The sequence below is a fragment of the Pteropus vampyrus genome, unplaced genomic scaffold (assembly GCF_000151845.1).
Source record: "Pteropus vampyrus isolate Shadow unplaced genomic scaffold, Pvam_2.0 Scaffold85, whole genome shotgun sequence".
NCBI lineage: Eukaryota > Metazoa > Chordata > Mammalia > Chiroptera > Pteropodidae > Pteropus > Pteropus vampyrus.
The window spans coordinates 7,262,804-7,282,220 of NW_011888866.1; the positions used below are offsets into that span (position 1 = coordinate 7,262,804).

General features: G+C 31.1%; 1 protein-coding gene across 4 annotated transcripts in view; it reads left to right on the top strand.

Moving 5' to 3' along the window:
• Positions 1-19,417, top strand: part of ZNF280D (zinc finger protein 280D) — a 181,943-nt gene that overhangs the window by 95,456 nt on the left and 67,070 nt on the right. For 3 of the 4 annotated variants that reach the window (XM_011363437.1, XM_011363435.2, XM_011363438.2), the window contains exons 2-5: positions 8,701-8,847; positions 11,158-11,223; positions 11,324-11,463; positions 18,480-18,597. In XM_011363437.1, the coding sequence (XP_011361739.1) occupies positions 8,712-8,847; positions 11,158-11,223; positions 11,324-11,463; positions 18,480-18,597 (460 nt within the window). In that variant the 5' untranslated portion in view covers positions 8,701-8,711. Of the gene's footprint in view, positions 1-8,700; positions 8,848-11,157; positions 11,224-11,323; positions 11,464-18,479; positions 18,598-19,417 lie in introns of those variants that run through there. The other variant, XM_023532562.1, reaches the window with a different exon arrangement.

Consider the following 19,417-nt stretch of genomic DNA (forward strand, 5'->3'; position numbering starts at 1 on the left):
AGGACCTGGTATAAAGCAGACGTGCTAAGTGCTGCACTATGGAACCACATCCTTTTCATCATTTTTAAAAAAAGCTTTTATAAACTAGATAAAACACATAATATATAACTTTAAACTCTCATATAAACGCAACACACATACCTACAATTTATCAACATGGTTAAATTACATACTACTAATCTCATAGAGCGAAATAAGTATGTAATTCAAAAATACCAACATATAAAAATTAACATTTGGATAAAGTGTCTTACAGGATTTTCATTAAAAAAAACACTTTCATTTTACATACATCTTGTATTTTAATTTCTAAAAAAATCCTTTTTAAAAATGAGTTGGCTATAAGTAGAATACAAAAGTATATGTGAGGAATATGGTAAGTGGTAAGTTCTCCATCTTCCCAGACTCCAAAAGTTAGTTATTCAATAAAATAATCCAATAAACCACTATATAAAATTAATCTTTCTTTCTCATCATAAAAACAATGTTTTAATTGGAAGTTGCACTCCTAACCAAGAAGTTAGCAACACCAAAACCAAATATGATTAACTTAACATAAAAAGGAAAATATAAAACAAATAAATATAATCATTTTAAATAGTAAAAATTTATATTCAAAATAAGTATAACAAAAATAAAGTTCAACTAACTTATAAATTTACTCTAAGATTAACATGAGCTGTAAGAAACATTAACAAACTTCAACAGTGTTGCTTATATACTTAGAAGATTTTTTTTTTTTTCCTGCAGTATGATTTGGATGACACAGGGTCGCTGAAATATTGTTCAGAAAAGTTTGATCTGTTACTTTTTCCTCTCACAAATTTTCCAAGAGATCAGGCATTCATATCATTCCACTAACATTAAAGCTTTGGTTTATGTTCTATTTCATTTTATAAATAATTCTTTAGTCTTTGTCACTAGTGGCATATTGAAAAGGAGGTCTTTAATTTTAGAATTCCAATCCCAAGTGAATCGAGCTTTAAGGATTCAAAGTGGGTTCTTAACTATGAGTAACAATGTAATATTTCCAACTCTGGTTTTGTGAGTTGAAGAATTTCCAACTATCTCAAGGAGACACTAAAAAATTAATTTTAATTTAATGTTCATTATCTTAACACTCAGTCTTTGAAGGAGAGTCATTTTTAAAACTCTATCACCTTAGTATCTATCACCTATTGATTTCGTCATGGAAATTAATTGTAACATGATTCAAAAAGCAGAGAACGATGATATCTACTTTGGCATTGTAAGACAAGTCACACAAACAGAAACCTACTTTGGAAGCAATAAACCCATATATAATTGAAGGAGAGACCCACAACTAAAATGTGATAAAATTCAGGTATTTAAATATGAAATTTTATAAAGAAATTAACTTATTAAAATTTGTGGTTTTGAACATTAAGTAGCTATAGGCTGAAATTAATGGTTCTAGTTGCATATGAAGATTTCCAACTTTTTAGTGTGTTGGCAAATGTTACGAATTTAGGTCCCTAGCTATTATGGTCCTAAGGCTTTTGAAGTAGGTTATCTTAAAGTTACCTGTATAGTCACAGGCAGCAGATAGCTTGTTCATATAGACAGGTCATTTATTTGTAAATCGAATATTAATTTTAGAGTTTTGCCAAGACATTTATATGATCATTTAACAAAAATTTTGTATAATGAGTCTCATAGGCTGGGAAATTGTGGTTCTTTGTAGTAGGTCCTTAATGCTGAGCAAGAATTGTGACATATTTATCTACCTGACATATATATATATATATATATATATATATATATATATATATATACATACATACACACATACATATATATATACACACACATATATATATATACACATATATATATACACACATATATATTTATATAACATTGATTTTAGTTTAGAAACAAGCTGCAAATAATTGAGCTAAAGAGATCTAAATAGCTAGACCTCAAAACTTGGTGAATTTAAACACAAGAGTCACTAGAGTCTCTTGTGGTAGTTCAAACATCTGTAGCAATTACTTATGAAGTTAAAAATAATATTTTTTCAGTTCTATGGACTATTTCAGTTCAGACCAAATACATTAGAAATTGAAAAGCAGGAAATCTTGTTTTTGTCAGCCTGAGGATAAAGAGGAATGTGAAGGCTGAATTAACTGTGTATCTCAATATTTTAAGTTTCTGCCATCTAATTTTTGAACTTTTTTGCTTTATAACTAAAACAGATTTACAAAAATTTGTATATTCTGTAAAATTTATGCAGTTGTGTGTGTGTGGGAATCCAGAGAACAAATTCTTGTTTTAAAGCAATTCAAATGTGTTGTTTAATAATGTTTATTCTAATAGCATTTGTTTTTCAGCCCAAGGAATTATATACTATACTTTCTGAAGGCAAGGACTATAACTTGTTCATCTTCGATTTTTCTCTAGAACTTAGTACATTACCTTGCATACAGAAGTCAATGAGTAGTATTTTTGAATGAATTAATCTGACAAAATATATCCAACTAATTTTCTTTTCCTTTTAAGTTCATTGAAAAAAATCAGAAAAATATAAATTAAAATGTATTCTAATTGTTTTCTTATGAAGATAATTTTATTTATATCTGAAATATGAAGAATAGGTAACAGTAAAGATTAATGTCACTTAGCATTTGAAAATTAGCTTACTTAAACAATACATTATGAGGTTACTAGTCATTTTTACAAAAGGATGCTTTTAAACAATTTATAATTTAATAATTTAGACTTATTCAAGTAGTAAGTGCTTACTAGAATCACCATTTTGCTTACTAAATTTGTGTTCATTCAGGAATGAACCAGTTATGTAAAATATTATATGTATATGTCAAACATATCAAACTTAAAAATTGAGCTTTTTATAGGAAAAAAAATGAAATATGTATACATTTAATTTAAAGAAATTCACTTTAATACTAGGTATTTTTATAGGAAGGAAAACTGAGATATAAGTTGCTGTATTGTCTGAATCACATGGTGAGTTTGAAGATCAAAATTAGATCCAACAGTTTCTGAATTTTAAATTTCCTGTTTCAATATTCGGCATTACATAAAGTGAGTCATAAAATTTATAGATATAATGTACCAGTACTTAGGTGGCAATTTACAGAAAGTCAACTCCGCAACTTGATGGATGACATCCTTTTTCAGCCAAAAAGTAAGTGTTGCTGCCAGGACTAATACTAGTATACCTGGCTTTATGTAATGATAACTTTGCTTCAGGAGAAAAGAGGAGAGCTAGGCACATTTTCTGAACCCATTTCCTGTTTGCCCCAAGAATACTCATTGGTTGCGCTTGTGGCTGCAGTGTTTACCCTGAGATAACTCGCAGATTACAGTCCTGGCCTTACCCCTGAAATTTGCCACAAAATATCTTGCCTTCATTATTACTTTTGCATCACTCTAGTATGTCAATAGTTTTTGGAAACAAATGACATTATTCTATTTACAGCATTCTGTTTTTAGTAGTGGTATTTCCATTTACAAAATATAGTAATTCTTGATCGCTGAAACTGTCAAATCCTAGAAAATGTAGCATTCCTATGTGTGATGTTAACATCGTTCTCGAACAGTTGTTAGCCAAAAAGTCATTTGATGAATTTGATTTATGTATACATTTGTTACATTAGGATGAGAGACAAGTTCTGTTTAGAAATAACTCCAAGAATGGTTTTTATATTTTATCTTCACATTAAAAACCTAGATTTGCTTCAGCCTCAAAGAGTGTTTATGTAAAATTAAATTAACATTGGCAGAGAGCTGCACTTTTTTTTCTAAATGGGAAATGCGTTAAAGATAAAAACACTTCAAATTGTTAAAGTAACAAATGCTCACATAAAAACAAATTAAGAGATGAGTAAAGTAGAAATGAAATATTTTCTCCCTACTCCCAATGATAACTACTATTAATTATCAGTTTGGTATACATAATCACATATGTTTCTTCTATGCATAGACAAAATATTTCTAAAAAAAATCATAAAGCTATTATATATCTTTAAAATTTTTTTCCAATGGTATATACTGGACATACAGTAGGCCCTCCTTATCCGAGGTTTGACTTTCTGTGGTTTCAGTTACCTGTAGTCAACCATGGTCTGAAAATGTTAAATAGAAAGTTCCGGAAATAAACAATTCATTATTTTTAAATTGTGTACCTTTTGAGTAACTTGATGAAATCTTGCTGTCCAGCTCCATCTTGCCCTGTATGAGAATCATCCTTTTGTCCAGTGTGTCCATGCTGCATAATATAACCTGTCCTTTAGTCAAGTCACTTAAGTAGCTGTCTCAGTAGTCAGAACAACTGTTGAGGTGTCTCAGTGCTTGTGTTCACATCCCCTTATAGTAGCCTGACATTATGTCACAATGCCTATCATTCACCTCACTTTATCTCATCACGTAGGCATTGTATCAACTCACATCATTGTAAGAAGGGTGAGTACAGTAGCATCTGATATTTTGAGAAAGACTACATTCACATAACTTTTACTGTAATATATTGTTATAATTGTTCTATTTTATTATTAGTTACTGTTAATCTCTTACTGTGCCTAATTTATAAATTAAGCTTCATCATGGGTGTGTATGTATGTATAGGAAAAAACAAAGTATACATAGAGTTTGGTATCCACTGGGGGTCTTGGAATGTATCCTCCATGGATAAAAGAGGACTACTGTATTGATAATGGCAGTGCTCTGTTAAAAGAATGAGGAAGACCTTTGTCTTCTGCATCAGCTTGCTAGGGCTGCCATAACAGAGTACTAAAGACTGGATAGCTTAAACAACAGAAATTTATTTTCTTACAATTCTAGAGACTAAAAGATCAAGGTGTTGGTAGGGTTGGTTCCTGTTGAGGGCCGTGAGGGAAAGATCTGTTCCAGGCTTCTCTTCATATAGATGGCCATCTGCTTCCTATGTCTTCAGTTGGTCTTACCTCCATGCAGATATCTGTGTCCTGATCTCCTTTTAAAGACACCATTCATATTGGATTAATGCTCACTGTTGTAACCTCTTTTTAACTTAATTACCTCTTTAAAGTCCCTGTCTCCAAATATAGTGAGCTACTGGCATTGAAAACTTCAGCACGTGAATTTTTGAGAAACACAGTTGAGCCCGGTAACATATACCAACCGGAAATAAATGATACCTTTTTTTATCAGTACACACCCAATCCTTTGATTTACGCGGTATTTTTTTTTATATATACGTAGTAAATATTCTCCCCCGCCCCCCATTTATGTGGATTTTTTTATTCCTGGTTTCCATTTACATGGTCTCATTTTACACTGTTTTTTTTTTCATTTCCATTATTGGTGATTACTCTTTCTGAAGAACAATAGCTTAACTCAGCAGTGTACAAAGAAATAATATTAATACACAATTATCACTGCAGCATTTGAAAGTTGATTGTTGTGCTGCGGTCAGTAACTGTTGAAACTAATTTAACAAAATGTTAACTCACTAATTGATAGCTGTAAGATTGACACAACACACCAGTTGCAACATAATTCAATTAAAGATACTAGTAACACATGCATATTGCTTTGTGATTACATCGCTAACGCTTAAAGATAACACGTCTTAACTCAGTGTAAGTAAACATAAGTAACCAATATTATACATGAGCTGTTTTTACTTATAACAATTTTAAAGGGGACATATACTTGTAAAAAATTTTTGAGAAAATTGAAAACCTGGAATTGATGCCACATAAAGTATTACATATAGCAAGCAATGTGAGTATGTACTTCCAAATATTTTGAGTGATGAAGATAGTGACTTTGTGCCAGTTAAAAAGAGAAGGTCGATTGCTTTAGATTACAGCACAGACACTGACAGCAAATAAAATTTATTTTGGTTATTCTGAATTTTCATTAGCATTTTTTGGTGAAAATATGTGAAATAAATATTTTTATGACTTAAATTGACCTATTTCTTTAGTATCTTTTTCATAGTGATGGACTCTTTTTACACAGTTTTCTTCCACATAAAAACGCGTGTAGCAGATGATCCACGTAAATTAAGGGACGGGTGTACAATGAAGTTTTCTAATTCTTTTAAAAATTAGGTATTGCCTGACTTTGCTTATTTAGTTCCTACTCCATAGATTATTATATACTGTGTGCCTCCTGCCTATCTGAAGTGTAAAGGGAAATATACTCTCAAGATGCTCAGTTTGGCCTTGGACATATGATGATATTTTTAAACATCTGACTTAAAGAACTCATATATAATTAGTAAAGCAGTATAGTTTAGAAAAGAAAGGAATCAGTTCATTCTGTTCATGACATTTGGGAAGATAACAGTTTTTTAGTAGGTGGACTACTAAACATTTAAATAATGTTAGATCAAGAAATGATTTGTTATATAGTTTTATAGAAGGGAAAATTTTTAAAAAAATTTGTAGAAGATTTGCACCTAATTTGGCAAAGTATTTCCTTTGTAGCCATCCCCAAAGCACTGTAGTCTTTTATGTCTTATTTCATTTATCTAGTTTAGTACCACTTGTATCCATTTGTTGCTATTTAGTTTAGGCCCTCAGTAATGTCTTCCTTCCCTTCCTCTTCCTCATTCTTCTTTTTTCTCAGCTTACAGAAATATGTGCACATAGTTTTAAAAGTCAAACAATCTGAAAAGGCTAGAAATGGCTTAACCACAGTTTCTTGAACAGTGCTTGTATGCCTATGTACATATGTATGTGTGCTGTCTGTTGCATAATGTTTTAACCATTTCTAATATTGATTTTTGCTTTCTTACAGCTACCCCTTCAACTTACTCCTAATACAATATCTCAATTTTTGACTAAATCCATATTTGATGTTTTCATTATGACCATAATAAATAACGTTCACTGATGAGTGTAGTAATGCTATTAATATGCTGTTATACAGAGACTAGCATATGGGGGATGCAGATCTTTCTTTTTTTCCCCTTTCTTTTGGTTTATCCAGTAATTAATACTTTCATTCGCTAAGTTTTTAAAAATTTGTACTCAAGTCTTCCCATACTCTTCATTAGTTTCTCAATTCAATTTTTTTACACAGTAAAACTTGACAGGTAGGTAATTGTAAAGTTTACATTTTAATCATTTTTTTCTTTGGTCTCTCAGAGACATTCCTTCTGAAGTACACTTCTCTTGATCTAGCCTGGACTAGTGGTTCTCGGCCTATTGAACTTCTCTTGTCCTGGAACTTTGTGTTGAATGCCATGTTTCCTACATCTCTGTGTTTTCTTCTTTTTGATTAAGACTCATGTTTTGCTGGATTTTATACTAGCTTCCTGAGAAAGGCTGCATTGGCTATCTTGTGTGATCTTGCTAGTTTTTACTGTCACACCTGACGAAAAGTTTGGGTGTAGAATTCTAGACTGAAAAATAATTTTGGTAAGAATTTTTAAAGTATTATTCTACTGTCTTCTAGCTACTGTTCTTATTCTTATTGATATTTTATGTGTGACCTATTTATGCCCCCCACCCTCGCAGATCTGAGAATATTCTCTTTACTCTTTTGTTCTGAAATTTCATGATGTTATATCTTGATATAAATTTGTCTTGATCATTGATCTGGGTATTTAGTGGGACCTTTCAACACAGAGGTTTATGTCTTCTGATCCAGGAAATTTTCTTGCATTATTTCTTTGATTCCTTACCCCTACTTTTTCTCTGTTCTCTTTCTGTTAATTTTATTAGGTGAATGTTGTACCTTTGAAATTACTTTTCTAACCTTGTATCTATTTAGTGTGGTGTGTATGCATGGTTCCCTGTTTTTTTTCTCTCAATTCCAGCTCTAGAGACATTTTCAATTTTTTAAAACCTGAGTTGAAAAATTTTTGCTATCATATTTTTAATCCTATTTTTTTGTTTTCTAAGTATTTTAATAACATTTTTTTTCTTCTCTTATAATAGCTGTAAAGATGCTAATTGTATTTTCTTTTCTTTTTTTTCCTGCTCTCTGTATCACCGCTTTTCCTTAGGATTCTTTTTCTGTTTTATTGATTTTGGTCTGAAAGACAGGAAGTTTTTCTAAAATTTCTGGTACTTATTGGTTGTCCGTATTTAAGAGCAAAGCAGAAAAATGCTTCCTGGTAGCTCTGTCTTTGGTCAGAACATCTAGGGTGGTGATAGTTACTGTATGTTCTTTAGTCTGTATCTTCAGGTGAGAAATATCTAATTTGCCCTGAATGGAATAAGCTTCATTTTTTTTCCCTTATTTTAGTCTAGCACCTCATCCCTGCTTTGCTCTGTGTCTGGCATTTACTGAATTTGGTTCACTTTTTCTAGTACATCTCCCACCAATTTCCTCTTATTTTTAGTTTATCTCTCATTTGTTCGTACTTTTTTTTCAGATAATGATTAGGTGCAGTCTTTTTTGTAGGTATAATCCTATTCCAGGCATATGACTGAAACTCAATTTGACTGTTCCCAGATTTTCTATCCATTATAATTAACTACAGTCAACCATTCTCTATTTATATCTGTTTATTTGTCTCTCTATCTAGTTATCTGTCATCTCTATCTTAGAGAATGAGCTCTCAGTTTCTCACTGTTGCTACCATGTACCAACTACAGATATCAATTTAAAAATTGCTATGGGAGTTATTAAAGTAGATCTTGAATATCATACTATGTGTTACAAAAATGAATTTTTCTTTTTGAAAATAAGGTTTGCTTTCTTTTTGAAAATTAGATAATTCGAAAATGGCAGAACTCTTTATGGAATGTGAAGAAGAAGAGTTGGAACCATGGCAAAAGAAAGTGAAAGAGGTTGAGGATGATGATGATGATGAGCCAATCTTTGTTGGAGAGATATCAAGTTCAAAACCAGCAATTTCAAGTAAGCATTTGCTTTCACTGAAGCCAAATTTTATCAGATATTGTTTCCAATGGAAAAAGTTATGAACTGTGTTATAATTTATAGGTACTTATGTCCTTGTTCTTCTGTAAGAAGTTGGGGATGAAAGATTGGGTGGGAGATAAGTAAAAATTTCAGAAATACGATTGGGATATGATTGGGGACTTGAGGAAGGAGGTAAGAGGTTAGAATATTAGATCTGAGAAAAAGATATGGACTAAGATTAGCCGGTCACATTGGAGATCTTTTGATACTGGAAATCATAATTTTCATGGAGCCAGCTAACCTATTTATCTGTACATAGCTACAAAATTTATACGCAATGAATGATTGCACAATCACTGGCTCGTATGCCAACAAGGGCTTCTGACACTCATTTTTCAGCAACTCCCATTTATATTCATGGAAGAGTAGGTTACTGTCTACAGCCACTGTACTTGGATGCCATAGCAGTTAGTATAAACTTAAATCTTAATGGCTTTCTAGCAGAACACCTCAATACCTTTGCGGATTATTAGATTTCAGTTAGTGTAATTGGATTTGACGTTGTTATAATGTTAAAGCAAAGACCAATGACATCTGTTAAAAAGTCTACTCAAAAATATAGAGAAACACAGAGAGATAACGTACATATTTTAGGTTTTCTTACCAAGGCGGTGCTTAAAAGTGTGGTTAAGAAACTACTTTAAAATTTTCTGAAATTGGTTCTTTCTTCCATCACCCCTAAATGTATAATGATACTTTTATTCAGTTTTATTAGAAGGAGAGTAACTTAACCAATTTAATTCTCAGTACCATTTCCTGTGACAGGTCGATAATCTCTCATGGAGGTTTCAGGTGGAGTGCCACTTTGATTATAAATTGAATGATGCTTGTTGATGATAGTAGAACATAATTATATATTCCTTTAATTATTGTTTCTAGTCATTGTGATTATTTTATACTGGAATATTACCATATTGCAAAATTGTTATTGAAATTCTCTTATTGAAAACATGACAGTTAAGATTCAACTTGAATTTATACTGATTACAGATGATTTAATAGTATTCAGCTAGAAGAGTGTATATTAGTTTTAAAATAATTCTGTCAAAAAAGAGGTTGACCCCAGTACAGTTTATTTTCTGAACTGTTAAGATGCAGAATTTAAATGATTTTATTGTTGGTTATAAAATATTTTAACATAAGGATTATGGGTTGAGTGTTTATATAGAACTGCCAGAAGGAGGGTAAAATCTTGTGTTTTGTAAAATACAATCACCAAAAAGTACTTTAGCAATAGTTCTTTAATGGTTTAGGTACATACTTAATCTTGAATTTCTGAATGAAAATGGTGTTAAGTAATTGGAGCAGATTTTTCTTCTATAAGACGTCTGTAGTGTTTAAGTATAGAGTACTGCATTGCTTTTATCAGGATACAACCCTACTTTTTGTGTGGCCCTTTACAGAATTATTTTTTGGGATTTCGTTATTTTCTACTATGAGAGAAGAGAAGGAAATTTCAATGATGTTTGGTGTGTGTTTGTGCTTTTACCTTTTTCTAACCAATAATTTTAGGCATATGCCTACTCTTCCAAATGTTAGTTTGATTATTGAGTAAACTGGAAGTCACAGAGTTCACATGCATACAAGAATTAGGAATTTGAAACTGTCCTGAAAATCTTATTAGGCTCAGATTGACTTCTGGTATAGAGGTAGATTTGAAACCCCTTAAGTTATAAGATATTCTGGAATACTGTAAGTTCATTTTAGTCTGCAGTCTCTGATAGTTTCCTTTTCAGAACTCAAAAATGTAATGGTGCAGATAATCCAGTGAGATCCCTCATAAGGACATCTCAAGGCTTTTAGGGATGTGAGTGGGATATGGAGTTTGAACAAGGGTTTGAATTTGAGTAATAGGAACCTGAGTATATACAGTCCTGTCATCTTCAAGTTATGTACTTAAATTGTAGGTTGTATATGAATGTATTTTTGGAAAATTTTTACTAATTATGTGGACTTTTTCTTTGCCATGTAGAGGGTATGACTTGTATTTAGTCTGATTTATCCATCTTTTACTTCTGGCTTTTGGATTTTGAGTTATAATTAAAAAGGTTGTTCTAATTCTGTGAGACAATTTAGACTGGTAATCTTGTGTTATTAGTAAAGATATATATGTTTAATGTTAACTGTATTTTTAAATCAGTGATAACATATACTTCTTCCAGGAATCTAATTATTTTCAATTCATGATTTCTGTTAATATATATATTTTATTCAAACGATGAATTTTAAAATAAATATTTTTTATAGATATTTTGAATAGAGTAAACCCCAGCTCATATTCAAGAGGAATAAAGAATGGCGCACTCAGTCGAGGTACAGTATAATTTTACTATTTTAATTTTAAAGTGAAGTATTTTGATATCATTGATTATATAGAAATATATTCAATATATTGTGTAATTTTGAAATACAGGTATTACTGCTGCATTCAAGCCTACAAGTCAACACTACACGAACTCAACATCAAATCCAGTGGCTGCCTCGCCAGTAAATTTTCATCCTGAATCTAGATCTTCAGATAGTTCTGTTATTGTTCAGCCTTTGTCTAAACCTGTAAGTGTTTCTGAAACTACACAGTCAGCTCAGGGATACATTGGATATTATTTATCAATATCAACAATACCCAGTTAAAATTCTGGACTATCATGGGTAGTCATCAAATAGAAGCATAATCAGCATCAGAAAATGTCACCATCTTTATCATAACTCAACCAGTTCCCAAAGTAGTAACTGCAGGAACTAACTACCCAGCCTGTTCCTAAATTAGGTAATATGCTTAAATTAAGTAGGTACAGTATTAAAAACTGTGCCATCAAAACATGAATAAAATTACAGTCAGTGATGAATATTGCATAATGCCAAACTATTTAAGGTTGTAAACTGGGCCAAGTGTTCTTACATCTTAACTGGGAAAATTGTTGAGAGACTGTCATAGCTTTTTATTGGAAACATACCTTCATAGTTTAGTACAAAAAGTTTTTAACAAAAAGTAATAGTTATTTGTAATAGTTAATATTTATTGAACTCTTAATATGTGTTAGGCTTTGTGCTAAATGCTGTACATAAATTAATCTAATTCAATTCTTAAAAGTTCCTATGAAGTAGGCACTATTATTATCCCTGTTTTATAATTGAGGAAACTGAGGCTCACGGTTATTAAATAATTCACTCAGGGTCACACAGCAAATAATAGATTTGGGATTTTAATCCAGACTCAACTATAGTTCATACATGTTTGCAAACATACATACATATATGTTGTGTATAAATGTATATACTTAAAAAAAAATGAAAGTATTGCCTTACTGTGCCAGTTATTAAAATGCAGTTTTCCATCCCCTGGGGTTCCCATGAGACTCTTCCATGGATTTGGGGTTTGAGAGTCAACACTATTGTCATATAATACAGAGACACTATTTGCCTTTTTCACCATGTTAACATTTGCACTGATGGTGCAAAAGCAATGATGGGTAAACTGCTGGTGCCTTAGTATGAATCAAGACAGTGGTACCAAGCTATACTAGTAATTCTGTATTAGTCACCACCATGCACTCACAATAAATAATATTACAGTTTTACTCAATTTCTTTGATGGAGTATTAAAATGTTATTAATATTTTTAACTACTCTTGAATATGTCTTTAAAAAACATTTTGTGTGATAAAATGGGTAATATTCATAAAGTACTTCTGTGTTTGAAGTATGGCTATCTTGAGGAAAAACATTTGTATGATTGAATTGTGAGCTGAACTACCAACTTTTAAAAAACAGAAGACCATTTCTACTTGAAAGAATGACTGACAGACCATGGTGTATTATTTATTTCTGCATATCAATGTTATCACACACATTTCTTATCTCACAGTTTTAGTGGGTTAGGAGTCAGATTATGGTTTAGCTGGATCCTCTGTTTCAAGATCTCACAAGGCTTCATTCAAGGTGTGGGCTCTGAGGTTGCAGTCTCATCTGAAACTCAATTGGGGAAGTATCTGATTCCAAGTTCTCTTGGTTATTGGCAGCATTCGATTCCTTGAGGGTTATCAGATTTAATCTTGGTTATTTGGCAAACATTTTCTCAAAATTGAACAAAGAGCAGCTATCACTTAAAGGAAAACAACTGACAATATTTCTTATGATTGATAAAATTTGAGCTTTCACGCAAAAATTAGAGTTTTGGAAAACTTGGATCTGCCACCATGATCTTGATAGCTTCTCAGTACTTAAAGACTTTTGTCATGGGTGGTGGTATTAATAAATATGATTTTTTGTTATTGTGTAGTGAACTCTGTCACCATTTGGAAGATGTGCATAATTCAAAGAAATCAACATTTTTCAAATAACCAATATATAATGTTATAAAATCATGCATAAAAAGTCCACCAAAGTGTAAGATAGACCAATAGATTTTAATGTAACAAAGTACAAAGAGTTCAGTGATAAAGAATAAGATTCCACATTGAAACAAACCTTTAAGAAAATACCAACTCTTGAATTTTGGTGTAGTATCAAAGAAGTATATCTACAGATATCCTAAGTTGCTATTAAAATACTCCCTTTTTCAACTATATATCTTTACAAAGCCAGATTTTCTTTATATTTTCAACCAAAATAACATGTCCTAAAAGATTGAAAGCAGAACCAGATATGAGACTACAGCAGTTTTTGATTAAGCTAGACATTAAAGAGATTTGAGGAAATGTAAAACAGTGCCACTTTTTTCACTAATTTTTTGTGTTTGCAGCATAGTCATTTTTCATAAAAATGTTATTTATGTTAATTTGTAACGGGTTTATCATTGTTCTTTAAAATTAAATTAATAAACATTTTTAAAAATTTCTCTGTTTTAATTTCTAATGTGGTAAATATCAATAGGTATAACCCACCTAAATAAAAACTCTTTTGGGTCCTTAGTAATTTTTAATGTAAAGGGATCCTGAAACCAAGGAGTTACAGTACAACAAAAAGTTACCCAAAATGTAAAAATTTTTTGCTATTGGTTGGAATCTAATTAACTCTGGTTTTTTTTTTTTTCATTCTTATCATAAGCTATTTGAAATTGGCCTTAGAGAAATAGTAATTTTTCTTTAAACTCTATTTTTGACAGTAAAGGAAATGACTACCAAAGCATCTATAAATTTTCTTGCAAATAATCAAGTTTAATACCAGAATTGAATCCAGATATTTTTAGTATGAGTAATCTATTTTTTTCCTATATTTCATATTACTATAAGGTAATCTACCTGTTAGCACAAAAAATTGATATTTTGAGGTGGTATCTTTCATAGAAGGTAATTTTAATTTACATAAAAATTAAAAGGCTACAGCCTTTCAAATCTATGGCTAAATATACTCAACTCCCACTTGTATTTTGAAGATGTAATAGATCATTCAGAATAAGAATGTCTTCGGGCAAACATATCCCCCAACAAATCCCAAATCCTTTTCTGTGGTTTCAGCATTCTCAAATAATGATTAATACTGATATGAGCCCTGGACTTGTAGTTTAAAAAACTTCTATTGAAGCAAGAGACTTCAGTGCTGATTTTGCTTTGTTCTTAAGCATTGTCAAAACCTCTCTGAGCCTCATTTTTTTCATTTCTAAAACTAAAGATTTTACCCAGACCACTGACTCTCAATCTTGGATTCCGACATTCCACAGGCTATATCATAATGTTTCAAAAGATGGAAAGCTACCCAAAATACAAAGATTCTTTGCTATTAGTTGGAATCAGATTAAGGCAATGGTTTTCTAATGCTTATCATAAGCTGTATGGCATTTGGTGGATAGAAAACCAGAAAAAGAAACTTATATTTCATTCAGTTGGACAGAATAAAGTTTTTCCAACATTGGACTCAGAAAAAGATAAAGTGAGCAGTGGTATCTTTGGTGTTATAAAAGTTAGAAACTAGAGCTTTCTAAATTAGAACATTTTATTTTTATGGGCATAATTTTTAAATCAAATCACCTCAGTTGGTGGTTCCCAATCTTGGGGAGTTTTCAAAAGGTGAGATTTTGCCATTCTGGGTGGGTCCAGAAATAATACATTAAAAAAAACTCAGAGTGATTCTAATGTGAAGCCAAAGTTAAGAATGACAGAGGTGTATTCTGGAATGAATTGAGAATTCTATTTAAGGGAATTTACTCTGAATTTTGGAAGCCACTGCTTTTAATAAATTATTGTTGTTTTTCATTTTATGTCATGTTTTTTTGTGTATGTGTATTTACTTTTTCATGAAATATCTCTATACTTCAACATCTCTTTCAGTTCTCTATCAGGTAGCAGGAATATATTATCACTTTTAAAGTCAGTATGGTATAGTCTAAGGGCATAGGCTTTCTAATCAAACAGACCTGGTTTCTAATTACAGTTCCATCAATAAAAAGTGGGGTGTACTGGGAACTTTACATAACCACACCTAATCTTAGTTTACCTTTCTATAAAATGGAGTATAATATTTGGTCTTTGGTAGTACTGTTGCGACAACTATTTGATTTAATACGTACATGTACCATGAAGTGCAAGTATATTTAAGTTTGAAAGGTTAATAACTTGAAGCTCAGAATGACTTGCCCAAGTACTAATTAAATAAATGTGCAGGTCTTCTGAATCCCAGTCTAGCACCTATTCTACCCTTACTATTGTGTTTGATACATTTCTGAACTGTCTTAGAAGACATTAACATTTCCTATTGCAGAATTATTTTAACCAGTTATTGTTGGATAACATGTACCTGGTCTCTGAAATTGTGGTACTTAATTAACCAGAGTTGTTTCCTAGAGAAGTGTTTATCAGCATTACATTTATATTTCTGTTAAAGTATTATTTTGGCAAATGCAAGTGAATATTTTTCATTTTTTGAAGTGCATATATTTAGAGAAAATATTTATCTTGAAGTAGGATTGTGCTTGGTTACAATTAAGTCATATGGCATTACTGATTTTTAATACTACACGTTAAGGCTCAAATGCAGATATCTTTCTGGTAGCCTCAAATACTAGGAGTGATTTGGGTTACTTCAAAACCTGTTTCCATAACTACTACTTTTTTTTTCTTTTTTTAAGCAAAAGCAATCATTTAGTCATAAATCTGCAATTTGTATAGGGAGTGGTAAGGAAGGCTCATCTCTCTAATTGATTTTTTATTGAAACATAATTGACATACAATATTATATGAGTTTCAGGTGTACAATATAGTGATTTGAAATTTGTATATATAGCAAAATGATCACCACAATAAGTATAGTTAGTATTTGTCACTATATGTAGTTTTTTTCTTTCGATGAGAAATTTTAAGGTTTCTCTTAGCAATACAAATATGCAATATAGTACTGTTAACTATAGTCATCAAGCTGTACATTACATCACCATGACTTATTTATAAGTGGAATTCTGTACCTTTGACTCGCTTCACCTATTTGTTTTCATAATTTCTTAACAAACCCATGTCAATAGAATAGTAGCAAACCAAAATTCTTAAAAGTTAATTATCCCTTTTTTAAACACACCTCAGTTTATAAGCACAGAACAAAATCTTTTGTTTCTATTTTAAAATAATATGCATTTTGGGAGAAAAGTTTAGAAAGAGAAGAGTACATATTTTGATTTTTTTTTCTTTGCAGACAGTATAGAGTATCAAATCTGGACACTATTTACAGATATGTATTCCTCTTTTTTCACTGCATATTCTACTGGGAATATGTATTTGGATTATTCTAAAAAAATGACATTAGTGGTTGCATGATAATCTGTCATTTATTTAACCATTCTTCCATTGTTGGCCATAGAGATTTTAATTATTTTTGCTATTAAAAATAATTCCCCTTTATATATTTTCATTTTCTAACCATAAACTTTTAAAGTGAAATAGTTGAACCAAAGGATATAAAGCTTTTGATATCTACTGCCAAAATTTCCATGCAGGAAAGTTGTATCACAGGATAACCTTTACTTTGCCAATAGTGAATGTTATCATTACTTTTTAATTCTTAAATGTTAACTTTTTAAAAGTAATTTTAGACTTACAGGAAAAATAAAGAGCCTTCCATATACCCCAACCCAGTTTCCCCTAATGCTAAGATCTTATGAAAATCAGATACTTAACATTAAATAAACTGCAGACCTTATTTGAATTTTACCAGTTTTTCTATTAATGTAATTTTTCATTCCCAGCATCTTATTCAGGATCACACCTTGCAGTTAGTTACATCTTCATAGTCTTAAGTTTTTCTAGTTACTCATTCTTTGTCTTCATGACCTTGATTCTATTAAGAGGAGTGGCCAGTTACTTTGTTTCAGATATTATCTTTAAAACAATGCCAATTCAGTAGTATAAAAATTGTCTTTATTTGCATTTCTTTAGCAAGTTGGAAAGTTTTCTGTACGTATTAAACATGTATTTTGCTTTTGAAGTGTCTCACTTTATGTCCTTTGCCCATTTTTCTCTTAAGTGACTTTTTCTCCTTTTGATTGGTAAACATGATTAATCTTACAACTTTTGCTTTTATACATTAAGAGAAATAGAATGATCCAGAAGTCACTGAGAGCTTGCTCTCCACATTGATGGTCTTTTATAAATAGCATTGGAATGTATTTTATGTGCGTGTCAGTATATTTGATAGTATGAGTATATATCCCTAAATTATATTGCCCATACTTTTCATACTTATACTAAACATATGTGTATGCTAACATAAATTATACTACCTTATACTTGACCACGTTTTGATTCATCTCATGCTTGTCTCTTCTTGCAATCTTTCTGCTAGCTGGGACGACCCTATGAAAGGGCTGAAACTTCCCTTGACCCCTAAGGCCTCCAGCTGGCCTAGATCATTCCTATAACAGCTTCCAATCTAACCCCTGTCTGCCTGGCTTTCTTATTTGTTCACCCAAGCAGCTTTCATATTTGCCCTATGAGATGGGAGATTGCTTGGCTCAGCATGGCTTTCTCTGGGATAATGGAAAGAGTGGGGGCTCATTCTTGACTCCCAGACTCTTGGCTTATAAATTTTTCCAGTAAAGATGATTCTGAAAGTCATACGATGTGATATATTCATTCCTAACCCTGATGCATAATACTGCAAATTGATTCTCAGTTTGTGCCTTGATATTTTGTCTTTACAGAGATATAGAAGCTTTTAAATTTGTAGTAATATCAGTATGTTTTCCTTTTTTTTTTTTTTTTTGCTTGCATTTACCCACAATTTTGCTTAGTTCTATTATTTGCTCTGATGGGAATACTGAATTTTTAGTAGCCCTCTAAAGTATATCAATCTTGTTGATTTAAAATGGTTTTAATGTGTCTTTTGCCTTGAAAAAAAATCAGACTAGCCCTTGGCCCTCTTTTTAATTAGCTAGTCTGGAATAAGTCAATTCTTAAATTTACTTTCAGATCTAATAGATGATCACTTGGCACATAGTAATAATTACCCTTGTGTTTTATAAAATTAGTAATTGAGTCATCAAAGGTTATCCTTATTTTATACACTTAAATTTTATAAAAGTTTATAAAACAAAATAATTATAACTTGAATAAATGTAATATTCTTCCTTTGGAATATTTTAACAGGGTTATATAATGAACTCATCCCGAGTTGCATCTAGTAATTCTTCAGAGTTACTGTTTGACTTGACCCAGGATACAGGATTATCACATTACCAAGGGGGGCCAACACTTTCTATAGCAGGTTGGTTTTACTACTTTTTCAAAAAATTAGAAAAAGTAATTGATGAATGTACATATGGATGTTTTGAAGTCCATACCTTCATGTTGTTTTCATATATTATAAGATGGAACGGCGCTGATCTTAAATGCCTTTCTTGGGTAATTTTAAATAAAATCTTAATAATAATATAATATTTTATTTCTTCCTGTTGATTAAGTAGTCTGCCTAACTTTGAGATTATTCTCACTTGGCAGTACACATGGGCCGAAAAATTGGAAAATAATTTCTGTAAGTTAGCAAAAGTCTTCTGATACCCCAAATGCTCTGATAAAAGAAATATTAATTAGTTTCTGTGTCGACTAGCGTGAAAAAGTATGATCGTAGTTGGTTTCTTAATTAGGTTAGTGCGTTTATATTTCATATGAGTTACATATGATAGTTAAATATGATTAGAGTGCTATTCTAAAATAGCTGCAATATACTTAGTGTCAGTACTCAGAAAATGCTTATTGAAGGAGTAATGAAATTTCCCTATTGAAGAAGAGTTTAAGATCTTTGTATATTATAACAATTCTTCATTAACCTAAATTAAATTAGTGTGCTATGAAAGAATTTTATCTAATTGAGGATTTCTGGTAATCAAAGCAGTTATGCTTTGTATATTAGCAATTTTGATATATTACAAATATTTGACTCAATAGAGATACACAAGACTTTTGAGAATTTTTAGATTATTTTCTAACAAATCAGTGTGGAGAATTTACCAAACTCACCTCCAGTTTTTTAATAGTAATATCAGTGCCTAAAATGTTTATTTCAATAATATTTAGTTGAAATTCAC